Source organism: Mustelus asterias, chromosome 10 (assembly GCF_964213995.1).
Source record: "Mustelus asterias chromosome 10, sMusAst1.hap1.1, whole genome shotgun sequence".
NCBI lineage: Eukaryota > Metazoa > Chordata > Chondrichthyes > Carcharhiniformes > Triakidae > Mustelus > Mustelus asterias.
Window position 1 is genome coordinate 96,984,751 of NC_135810.1, and position 12,990 is coordinate 96,997,740.

The 12,990-nt window shown below is 38.3% G+C and overlaps 1 protein-coding gene across 14 annotated transcripts in view; it reads left to right on the forward strand.

Moving 5' to 3' along the window:
* nbeaa (neurobeachin a) overlaps positions 1 to 12,990 on the forward strand; it is an 812,689-nt gene that overhangs the window by 670,817 nt on the left and 128,882 nt on the right. For all 14 annotated transcript variants that reach the window (XM_078222243.1, XM_078222244.1, XM_078222247.1 and 11 more), the window contains 4 exons: positions 1,389 to 1,506; positions 1,669 to 1,771; positions 5,769 to 5,884; positions 8,058 to 8,170. In XM_078222243.1, coding sequence (XP_078078369.1) covers positions 1,389 to 1,506; positions 1,669 to 1,771; positions 5,769 to 5,884; positions 8,058 to 8,170 — 450 coding nt within the window. The remainder of the gene's footprint in view (positions 1 to 1,388; positions 1,507 to 1,668; positions 1,772 to 5,768; positions 5,885 to 8,057; positions 8,171 to 12,990) is intronic.

Genomic DNA, 12,990 nt, shown 5'->3' on the forward strand with positions numbered 1-12,990 from the left:
CCCATAGATAGAGCATTTCAACATAATCCAATTTTAATTGAGCTCAAGAGACTTTGATGTGCTGCATAAGGTCAGGAAGGAGCTATTCCAGGGAGAAATTAAACCAGCCTAGCTAGGCTTCAGTACTACTGACTGTCACCATTTTAAATGAGCATTAGCATCAGCCTTAACCTTCCCCTGTGGAACATCTCACTTCACTTCCAACATTTCTCTGCCTTCTACCATATGCGAAGGTTGAGGGACTTTCATTTTTTTTAACACCTCCTTGATTAAGTTTGAAAAGCATGAAGCTGACCTGAGATGCACAGAAAGCTGTCAATTGGGCCCTTCTTTGTAAGTCAGGGTGGGAAAATAGAGAATGGAAAAGGATTATTTTCACTTGTCAGTTAAAGCCCACTTGATTTTTTTTCAAAAGGCAGGCTGCCTTTAACCTGTACCATTGTAACAGTTAAGACTTATTTGGTAACCAAATAACATTAAAAGCAGTTCTGGTTTGTTTTGTTATAAAATATATGTATAATGCCTCGAACTGAAAAAACAACACCGATCTGTGATCAATAGGAAAATGCGTCTTGATAGTTCTGATGGGTCTTTTGTGAAAAGGGAAAGGCTCCTTTCATCTCTTTCTATACATCAGCAAATCCTCTGTGGTATTCTTCGTACAAATTTTCTTAAGAGCACAAAAGGAGCAGAAATTCTACCACACTCCTTTTTAACCCTTTGAGAATTACAATTTTATTTCTGAATCATTTCTCCAGGCTCCGTGAACAAAATATTTGATCAAATGTTGTGTATATTTCTTACCTGTTTTCCATTGTGATATATACATTGCATCCATTTAAATATTTTGCACAGAAAAATTGTGCCTCAAAAACCTCATGTTAAAGACCTATGAAAAAAATAAGCCTTTGACAGTCAGGAAGTTTTGTGTTCTTAAAAAAATAATTTAAGGCAGTTTGAGATTTATCCAGAAACAATAACTTACTTTAACTGTGAATGTGTTTATAATAGTGTTATGTTATGTAAGTGTATTTAGGCTGTGTTCCAAAACTAACAGCACAACTGAGTGCACATCCCTGCCTCTTAACATACACCAGCAATCACAAATAGATTGACTAGCTTTCATCAAAAAAATTCTGGTTCTACTTTCCAAGGACCAAATTTTTCAAAATCTCTTCATACATTCCTTAAGGTTACTTCAAAATTAATGGGAAAGTTAAGGTGTGAAATGGAAATAGTTGCAGATCTTACATTTGTTATTTCTTGCATAAGTATGAACTTAAACTAAAGGAATATTCTCACAGAAGCATCCTTAAATCTTTGGATTGTTAAAAATGTTGTTTTACTGTGTTTTAACTAAACAAAGTGAATATATGTTTAAATTTCAGGTCCTTGCTTACACTGAAGGTTTACATGGAAAATGGATGTTCAGCGAGATACGGGCTGTGTTTTCAAGACGCTATCTCCTCCAGAGTACTGCCTTGGAAGTTTTCATGGCCAACAGAAGTATGTGCTGTTACAATTCAGGTTTCTGTTTGAAAGTGATGTAAATGCAGACCCAGATGCTGTCATAAAAATGTGCATGAAATAGTGAAGTCTTTGAGAAAAATATAGTTCTTTATTGTATCTTGGTTCTTTAAAATCATATTTTTCTTATTTTTTCTGCAGCTTCTGTTATGTTCAATTTCCCAGACCAAGCCACAGTGAAGAAGGTTGTATATAGTTTACCTCGTGTTGGAGTTGGCACTAGTTATGGTTTGCCACAGGCCAGGTATTTAATAAGAATGTTTTTATAGAAAATTCCTCCTGATTTTTTGTCTCAAATCCAGTATTCCTAAAATACAAGTTGTTCTAACCCAGAACAGCTTTACTGCAGGGGGTTCTATGTTCTATGTAATGATATAATGCATAACAAATCTCTTTGTCTATTTCTTTACCAATAGCCATAAGTAAAATGTTGGCTCACCAGCCTAGATAAAATCATTCTTTATAAAATAAATGCAAATTACTGCGATTGCTGGAATCTGAAACCAAAAGAGAAAATGCTGGAAAATCTCAGCAGGTCTGACAGCATTTGTACAGATGCTGCCAGACCTGCTGAGATTTTCCAGCATTTTCTCTTTTGGTTTCAAAATTATTCTTTAGTTATTCTCGCAAGTCCACTTAATTTCTCAAAGTCATAAGAAAGCACTGAGAAAAGACTATTTAGCCATTTATCCTGTACTTCGTAACTTGTTGCATGCTATGTACATTTATATTTAATTGAAAGGGATTGTTTCCAGTATGTTTTGACTAAACAGATACATTGAGCTTCTGCAAGATATAGAATACTTACATGAAATCTCTTGCATCCATTAATATTCCAATATGTGCTCTTATCACCTGGGTGATAAGCAACTAATTTTAGCACTCCACAGAAAATTAGCACTTGTTCTTCTCATGAATCTCCTATTTAAACTCCAGTATTCAAAATCTTAAATCTACGCTTTTATTGCAATGTTACTTTCTTCTTATAATGTAAGCGGTTCTGCATAGGTTGATGGTATGAATTAAATGCACAATGTGAAAGAGTATTTTTGAAAGAGTATGCCCATGACATCACCTGTGAAATAGTTCAATTACATCAGAGAAACAGAAGTGATTTGATAATAAAGTTGAAGATATATACCCTGAATTCTTTTAGTAAATAATGAATTGCACTTTTTAAAAATGATTAGTTATTTTTGTTGAGTGAGAGTTGGGGCGGCAGAATGAGGGTTATTTGACCATGAATGCATTTTTATTATTGATTATGTAGCATTAGATGTTTCACTGTTTAGGTTGTTTAAAAAACCTTTAGCTATAGGTATAACGGCTGAGATGCATGCTGATCAATGATTTTGCTACACGACTTAACATGTTAGACTTGTTGACTTTTGTCTATTCATCATCACTATGGTATCACACTGAATAATGAAACAGGGTAATTGCATATCACACCTTGAGAAAGCTTGATAAATGAGAACTGCTGCAGGTTGTTTAACAGCAGCGACTGTGCACTGCAGCCTACAGAGTAGCAACATGTTTACTTTGCATAATAATCATACCGTTTGTATAAATTGTACAAAGTTGTAATCTTAACCATGGAATAGACGAGGAAGGATAAACAAATCTGCACTTGTACTGATACTTGTTATCCACTGTGATGTTTGAAGTAGCATTTCTTCTCACTGTCACCAAGGACAATTAGGTTATCATCCTGAAGATAAAATAGGTGGTCTCATTTTTCTTTTACTTTGCTTATCCTTCATATTTTAATACCCCTGCAACTCAGTAAAACATGGAACTTAAAATTAGATTTTCCCTTTAATAGCTGTCTGTTGGCAATTGCTTTTTATTTCAATAATTCATTATAAATCTCTAGCCTGAAACAAATAAATTGCTGACGTAAATAAAATACCCAGTCAGCAATATTCAGTATGACAGTTGAGGCCGATATCAGTTGTCATTGTTTACAATATCACCATTCTAATTCCAAACTTAAAGTTTACATAGAAGCTTCTAGGCGGTGCAGGAATAGGATTCTTCAAAATGTGCATGACCCACTGTATACCTCCATGCCTGTACATTTTTTTGTTTTATTACCACCAATTTTACCTTTTAGCATTGTGTTAGAACATCTTAGCAGTTGTTTGGGGTAAAATGTGATGCAGTGTGAAGTTATATTTGCTTATCAAAACCACCTGTCCCTTACAAGGCATTCACAAGGCCACAAACTAAAAGCTCCACTATTATTGGTAATTATATTCTGGTCTTGCAATGATGATTTATTCTGCCTCTTTCAGTTCCCCATTCCAAAAACTGAAGATAGATTTGTGCTAAACTTAAAGTAAAAGTTTATTTACAATTGTTTCCTTTTAAAATTTGGGTCAGAATTTCAGGAGCAGTTTTCATTTAAAATGCTTTACTCGTAGCCAGTGCAATAATCTGCTATAGATTTTCACTAGTTTCAGTTTATGGGGTCGATCTTCTGGTTGATCCAATTACCATGAAATTGTATGATGATGTACTTGTTATTGATTAATTTGTCAACTAGTTCTAATACTTTAATGACTAGTTCACTGGATCGTGCAATGGAAAATGCTTGCAGTTTAGTTAATAACATCGCGGATTTTGATAAATTCTGAAAAGTAGTCTTCCTGGTTTGGTGTCTGAAATGACTATATATTGTTGGTAAATTACAGCAGTTAAACTGACTAATGGATTTTGTTCATGGCAATCATGGAATAGTTGGGTCGCAGGATCTTGTGCATGTTGAGAAGGCTAATATTTATTCGACATCAAGAAAGATCAAATTGGTTAGGATGATCACATCTAATTTAACTACTAGATTCTAAATAGTCAACCCAGAACCCAATAATAGCAATTTCGTGTCTATTGTAATGTCATTTCATTTTGAAATTTAGTTCCTTTACGGTTCTTGATGACTCCCCCTAACAAATTGTTTTTTAGTGTCATTATTAAGAAATAATCCAGGATAAGTTTCATGAGAATGGGAACCCCACTCAAGAATCAGCGTCAACATGACATGATGGCGGCACAGTGGTTAGTGCTGCTGCCTCACAGTGCCAGGGACCCTGGTTCAATTCCGGCCTTCGGTAACTGTGTGGAGTTTACACGTTCTCCCTGTGAATGCATGGGTTTCCTCCGGGTGCTCCAGTTTCCTTCCACCATCCAAATATGTGCAGGTTTGGTGGATTGGCCATGCTAAATTGCTCTTTAATGTCCAAAGATGTGTAGGTTAGGTGGATAGCCATGGTAAGTGGGAAAATGGAATAGGGTGGGGAGAAGCCTGGGTAAGATGCTGTTTTGGAGAGTCGGTATACACTCAATGGACTAAATGGCCCCCTTCTGCACTATAGGGATTCTACTAAAAAAAAATGACAATTTTCCTACAAATACTTAACTTCGAGAATTCTTCTTGAAAATTAGTTGTACACTTTTAACGCATTTTTCATACTGCATTATTTTACAATGATGTGGAGATGCCGGCGTTGGACTGGGGTATTACAATTACTTATTTTACAATGTCATGAAACACAGCTACTGTAGGCAAGATGGCAAGATGTGTCCACCATTTGGGCAGATAGTATATATTTTCAATGGCCTATTTAATGTTATTTTTCAAAATTAATAAATCTGTTATCTCACTGGAAAATTCCATGATTAGTTGGCAAAGATCCTCTTTAAGGCTTATGAATTAGTACACCAAACGGATTAACCAACTCTCAATATGCTTCATAATTATTTTTCACCCAGTGCATGATATTCATTTATAATCTCATTTCCTATGACAAATTCAGATGTTTGATTACATTGAGTTCTTAAACTTTCCATTACAAAGGTTAGTTTCATTACAGCAGACATTAGGAAAGAACACAAATATTATTATTTTTTTTTAAAAGCGAAAGAACACCCAACCATAAAAGTGAGAACAGAAAAACAAATTGTTAGTTGCTCAATAAAGCTGATTCTAATATTAGAGGGCAGTAAAAGTTCCACTGCTATGATAGGAGAAAAAAATACAGGCTGCCTATCCGGTAACTAAGAAGAATGCAGTGCTTTTCTGTTTCATAAAGACAGGTTTTTTTTAAGGTGATCTATAAGAACATAAGAAATAGGAGCAGGAGTAGGCCAGAGAGACAAATATTTTTTGTCACTGTAACTGTGGATGAAATCACATGTGTGTGATCAATAACAACTCTTCCCCCATGTTTTTGGATTAACAGGAGAATATCGTTGGCCAGTCCTCGCCAGCTTTTTAAATCCTCCAACATGACACAACGTTGGCAACGGCGGGAAATTTCAAACTTTGAATACTTGATGTTCCTTAACACTGTGGCAGGTACATTGTAGCTTTTTGGTTCCATCTTATTTGTTTTTGTATCAAGGTTTGGCTTGATAGTTTGCACTTATCCAGTGGTATCCAGCTGCAGGCCATGATGGAGACTGAAACTATCCTATTAAATTTTATCAGGAGACACATAACCTGCCACGGTGACTGTAGATTCATTTATTGTTACTGGGGTTATTCTGTGGTCTCACTCTGCCATTTCCTTTGTTGACAGCTTTGTCTGAAACTGAAGCTTTATTAGAGTCCACAAACCATTTTCAGAGTGTGTCTGGAAATAATAACGAGAAAATGTAATTTTAGTGCTTTGTCACTCAGACAACAGCAACTAGACAGTAGAACAAGAATGGCACAGTATTTTGTTCAGTACAACATCTTGAAATGTGGCAGATTAATAGAAAACAACATAAATATACATGAAAATAGGAGATTTTGTGTTTGTATCAGAAGGTAAAACAAAGGGAGAGTATTTTACATGTTTCCATACAACAAATGCATTTTCCACTGTTTTATTTTCTGATGTGTGTGTGTTTGAAGTTTGCACTGAATAATTATGTATATATTTAATTGCGGCATGTGTTGAGCTTATTATTGCCATCTAATTAGATGTAACTTGAACTGCTTACATGGAAAAAAATCATTAAAAACTCTTTACTAATGAACTGGAGATGACAAAATGTCTGTAACGTGTTAGGAAGCAGACAAGCAGAGGAATAACAATCATAAACATGCTATATTCATTTACATTAAAAACTGGCTTTCAGCAATGTTTTATCTAAGGCTTCTGGTCAAGCAGGTTTGTGTCTCGTTTTAAAATTAGACTGGTATAAAAAATGTTTCATCAAAATCTGAGAAAATTAACAAGTTTAATTATAGACACACAAGTGGGCCAGAAGTTAATCATTTTATCAGGGAAGCTTTCCTGGCAGTTTGAAATGGTTTTTATAAAGTATACTTATCTCAATAAAGCTCCTATATCATCCTGTGAATGGTGAGAGAAAGCAGTTTTGAAAACTCATTAGAATGACCTAAGCCCCAGTCTCCAAACATGAAGAATGTGAGAATCGTGAAATCAAAAGTGACAACGTCTACTGCAATTTTTGTCATACAAATTTTTTCTGTGAGTTTAAAATGTATAATATCCATCTGAACATAATATATTAAAATAACATTTATACCAGGAACATTTTGTAAAAAATTGCTGCAGGCTTGGATTTCCACCACCTTGATATTTGCCCTCATGCCAGACTCACGGCTAGTAAAGACACAAGGTGGGATTACAGGCCTCCCCACAACAGGTTCCCAAGGGGAAGGGTGTGGGGTGGGCTCATGCGAGACACCTTTGACTTCAACTGGATCAAAAGATCCTACTGGTTGCCAATGGCTCACCGCAACTACCAAGGGAAAACCCGCCACCAGAGAGCTGGAAAACCCGGCCACCGATAAGAACATTTATGGATTTCAGAATTGAAGCAAAATCCACCTGTGGTGGAAAACAACTGGAAAAAAATTGCCATTTGAAATTTAATTAAGCGTACAATTCTTTACCAACTCATTCTACATTCCATGCAGCACCAGTCGATATAAAGGTGAAGAAAATATTGCCCATTGTCATTCAGCTTACAGAAAGCTGAATAATGTGAGGATGCTGCTGTGCCACTGGAGGTCACAGGTTTCTCATGTTTCAGCTGAACACAAAAAAAATCCCAGAATGTGTGCCATTTGTACACAGAGGATGCTCAGCAGAACAAGCAGACCTGTGTGTTTTATAGCTGTGCTTCATTCAGAGGAATTTGTACCAGAGCATTCAAGGAAATGCTTTGACAAAGGGAAAATGATGACCAAATACAGAAAGTAGTAAGTGGAATATAAACATTTGTAACGACTGTTTTTTCTCAGCATATGCTAAGATTTCATGAGTCGAAAATATTTTAGTAATTGTTTTGATTCCTGATGCTCTCAGTACAGTTTCTGCCTTATTAAGGGATTATTTGCTTTTCCAGTCTTTAAAACACATTTTTACACCAATATCATGCATTTTGTGGGTAACACAATAGTAGTTAAACATATTCATCAAGCAATTATGTTTTCAAGTTTCTTATTTTACTTACCATTTGTAAAACAAACATATTGTGAACATTTCTTCATATTATCTCTTTGCTGTCAGGTCGGACGTACAATGATTTAAATCAGTACCCAGTGTTTCCTTGGGTTATTACAAACTATGAGTCTGAGGAGCTGGATCTGACCCTACCAGGCAACTTCAGGGACCTATCAAAGGTATCTTTCAACAGTACCTATTCCAAGACTAACTTCTTTTGGCACTGGAGGGATTCTAAATTTCTGCTGTAGTTTACCCAGGCCATAAGGATTTCATTAAGTAGGTCCACTTGACATTGTATTAAAGCAGAAGAATAATCAATTCAAGTACCTGGATGAGGTAACATTTTTTCAGTCATTTTAATTTTGCTATTGCTATTATGTATGTGTATATATTCAATGCTGTTATTTGTGCCAGAACTGTAGTAGATATTGTTTTCACCAATGCAGCAGCCAAGTTAAGAAGACCCAACATTTCCTGAGTAAACATGGAAACCTAGTTTTGCAACTTCAGGTTAATGAATTGAAAATTAGTGTGTGGAGAAAGTAATTGTGTTTCTACATAGTATGCTTTCCACAACTGATTTGGTTGCTAAGTGATTTTCACACCAAGACAAAAATAACTGTTAAAAGAGCTTAGCACATTAATTGGCAAAATGTGGTCTAAATTGGATTGCTCCCAAAAATGCACGTAGGGATTTCAGTGCACAATTACCTCATGCCCGTTTGATGCATAATAGACAGCACACTGTCCTCGTGCTGTCATTTTATGGTCACAACTTCTGCATGCAAGCCTTTTCATTAGCTGCATGCATCAGCAGGGACCCCAGTATCATTAGATGCTACCAATGTACCTCATAAAAGGAAGGTAAATTGTGGTTATTGGAGGTGCTGACAGCATTCAGCTGAGCAACACTGAACAAGGGCCACAGATGGGAGAGAGCATGCAGCAAGGCTTTTCAGTGCTGCACTAGATTTCTTGTTGGAGGAGTTGGCAAGGAGGAAATAGGCCCTGTATCCTCAGGGAGACAGGATGAAATCTAGATTCACGGTGAGAAGGCAATGGGAGCAGATAACCAAAAGTTTAACTCCAGAGGCCGAGATGCAATGCTGCAATGAGGTAAATGACCTCACATGAGTGGTCAAGGTCATTGAATGCATCTTCAAGGTTCTATATTGTATCAACTGCACAACTGGCCTCAACCACTGCTCAATTCACATCCTACTCATCACTCACCTACCAGCAATTTCTGTCAGTCATACCTAACATGCATATATTTCCCTTCACCCTCACACACTTAGCACTGTTTCAAGCCTCGTACCACATATCACAGCTTTCACACACTCTTAACTGTTGAGTCCTGGCCTAACCATATTGCATAACACTCGATGACACACATTCCTTTCTTTTGCAGGAAGAAGAGGTGCACAACTGGAGGCAGCAGCACCTAACCAAAGGGTGACAGGCATGCTTGCATGTTCTAATCCCCAGGGAGGAGTCAGAGGAAGACCAAGAAGACACTGATGATAAAGGCACACAATCTTTTGATTTCACACTCTAAGCTATCAGTTCAGATACTGCACTTGTTGCATGTATCTTAGAGAAAGGCTTAGGGGTAGGAACTGGATGTATTGAACCACTCTGCACAAGTGCCCCGCAACCAGCTTTCTGGATGGAAATGTCACACATGAGTTCTGCTACCGTGGACTCTGGTGAGGACTTCAATGGGCCAGATTAGAGAGCACAAAATACTGTAAAATCTCAGCAGATCTGATAGCATCTGTGGAGAAAGAGAATAGAGCCAATGTTTCGAGTCTGGATGACTTCTTGTCAGAGAGGACGGTTGATAAGTATACACAGCTAAATGCCTGGTGCATTTTGAAGCGTGCTAGTAGACCTTGTTTCAATGCCAATGAACATGGAGGTGTCTGCTTTAACCTAAAACAGAGATTCAGACAGTGCTCAGAGACCCTTGTCTCCAGATTGGATTTGGTGGCCAATAGGATCAACACGGTTGTGCGCACAACCATGATGCAGCATCTGATGACCAATATCTCAGCTTTCATTGTGACACCACCAGTCTCCATCAAACATTTGAAAGCTGCAATTGAAGCTCAAACTGATTTCATCCTGATGTAATGCAAACTCAGACTGCTGCCAACATAACTGGGGATATCACTTGGATTAATTCAAGCTTCGATATCTCTGGATCATTTCAGGCATCATGCAGAGACCTTAATGGAAGTTCACAGTCTGCGATCCATCACAGTATAAAGGTTTTTATGGATCCCATATTCAGGCATGCCCATGAATACATCTCATTTGCCAATGGCAACACCAGTCAAGCAGAAAGAACCAGAGGCTTTGCAGACCAAACTGGATTTTTGAAGGTGCAAAGGGTCGCCAATTGCACACACGTGGCAATAAAACTTTCATCTGGACAGCCAGGGGCATTTGTCCATTGAAAAGGACATCACTCCATCAGTGTGTGCAGATTATGTGTGATCATAGACAAAGGATACTGCAGGTGTGTGCACCATATGCAGAGAGCAGTTATGATGCAAGACATACTTAGGCACTCTATGATGCCAGGGATGTTCAGTGGCCCAGAACCTTTGGATGGCTGGCCTCCAGGAGATAAAGGTTATCCTCTGAAGAAATAGCTAGTGAACCTAAATGAGAATTCAACACACAGAGCCTGAGAGGAGGTATATCAATAGCCACAGGTTCGCCAGGGCATTGGTCAGCCCAAAATGCACTTTAGATGTTTCTCTCCATCAGGTGGTGCACTGCAATATGCTCCTGCTAGAATCTTATGGTGTTGTCTGCTCTGCCTTGTACAACCTAACCCTCCAGAGAGAGGAAGCCCTGGCAGAGGAAGATATGACGAAGAGAGCCACATTCTTTGTGAATGGGTATGATGAGGAGGGTAAGCTGTGCCAGCCAGCTATGCAAGCTGCACAGGGTACTTATGATGCCTGAGAGATGCAGGATTTTCTACACTGCGAATATCCCACTGGCAATGTGCCATCTATTCAGCTATAACACCTTTATCACACTCGCCTTTTCCTGGTATCTCCCAGACATGAATACCAGGGCCGTCTGTGCATGTGCCAATATAGTGGTACCAAATGAGGCCAATCAGAGGGACTCACATTAGCACAAACATCCTTCACAGCATGCAGTCAATCCAAATCAAAACCATCACCTCAAGCACATGAAACACTAATGCAGTTGGTGTATCAAGTGAGAACAATTTTGAATAACAAAATGATTCAGCAATTTTCATAGCTCTCAATACTGAACAATGGCCTCTGAACCTCGCTGATTCATGTGGTGTTTACATGTGCTACAGTGTGGTGCTCCAGCCTCACTAGCAGCTGTGCTGGAGACAGGCTGCTGACTCTTATACCTCTTTGCCTGGGCTGTCTTTGACGGGTGTTCTCTGGTTGCCTGAGGCTGTGAGGGTCCCGACATGATGGGAGTCACCTGCACAGTGGCAGGATGCTCAGCCTTTGCCATGGCACTCTGAGGCATTTGTGTCAATGGTAGAGGGGCAGAGAAGGGACTGTCCCACCAGAAGTATGCTGAGAGTTGCTCCCCGATGGCGGCGGCAGCTGCATTTCTGCACCCATGAGGTCCATTTGTACCTCCCTGTTTTCCTGAGGGGAAAACACAGTAAGAAGTTTAACAACACCAGGTTAAAGTCCAACAGGTTTATTTGGTAGCAAAAGCCACACAAGCTTTCGGAGCTCTTAGCCCCTTCTTCAGGTGAGTGGGAATTCTGTTCACAAACAGAGCTTATAAAGACACAGACTCAATTTACATGAATAATGGTTGGAATGCGAATACTTACAACTAATCAAGTCAATTCCTGAGGGGAACCAGGACTTGGATGTGACTCCAGACTCCTCATCCCCTGTCATCCTGGCTCTTGGCACTATAGCTCAGGGAAAAGATGTGATGAAAGTGTACGATGATATGTAAATATATTGTGTGTTTTTTATATATTTCAGGAGAATGTTTTAAAGTTAGGTTTTTTTAACAGATAGTCAGCATGTCTGGAAGGAAGACTGCTCAGATGCTGGGAGAGCAGAATAATTACTCATTTCAACCTTGCAAGTGTTTATGTTAAGTAGAGTTAATGGACTTTTGTTTACTTAAGTTCCCCTGGGATTTCAGTCCAGGTTGATTGACAGTTTCATGTAACAATGTGGTTTATGGTCAGAAGAGAAACATGTTTTTGCAGCAAGGAGTTGGAGTTGACTGCTCTGGTTGAATTTAGGAGAATTTGGCAGGCTCTTGAAATCTCTATATCTCTTCGAAAACTCCAAAGCTGCCTACATTCATTATAGCAAGTATATTTACTTTGCTAACAGCATTTAAGTCACTAAGAAGAGTATTGCTTATTTGGAACTGAAATAATGATGTTAGAAATTAGAGTTGTTTCTTGTCATGTTTAAAGATTGTTCAACTCTGAGGAGTTAAACTGCTTCATTTTGTCAGAGTGAAACTTAAACTGTGTTATGAATAAAGCTTATTTTGATTTTAAAAATCTCTAATTTGTCAGTGAATTTACCCCTGGAGCAAAGCATCTTATCCTCACATTTATGCCAAAATAGAAAAAATGTAGGGGGTCTCGTCTGGCTTCGCAATATACCTTGGAGTTCTGGTCCAGAATTATAACAAAAATTGGGGGCTCTTTCCAGGATTAAACAGTATAATTCCTTGTTTGGTTTGGGATTAATGAATTTAAAGACAGTGGGTGTTGAGGAACTGGTGCTCTCTTTCAGGTGTTGCATTCGAATAATTTAAATGGGGATTGCCTGATGAAAACGATTCTTCCGGTTTTCCTGGGTGTGTAAGAGGTCACTCAGAGCGGTTTGCAAAGGGTGGTTAAACAAAGCTTTTGGATTTGGCGAACAAGCTGCATCTGACTGTACCTAAATGGCTGAGGGAGACAGAGATAATTTCAGTGTTAGCTCAGCACTTAGTTTGC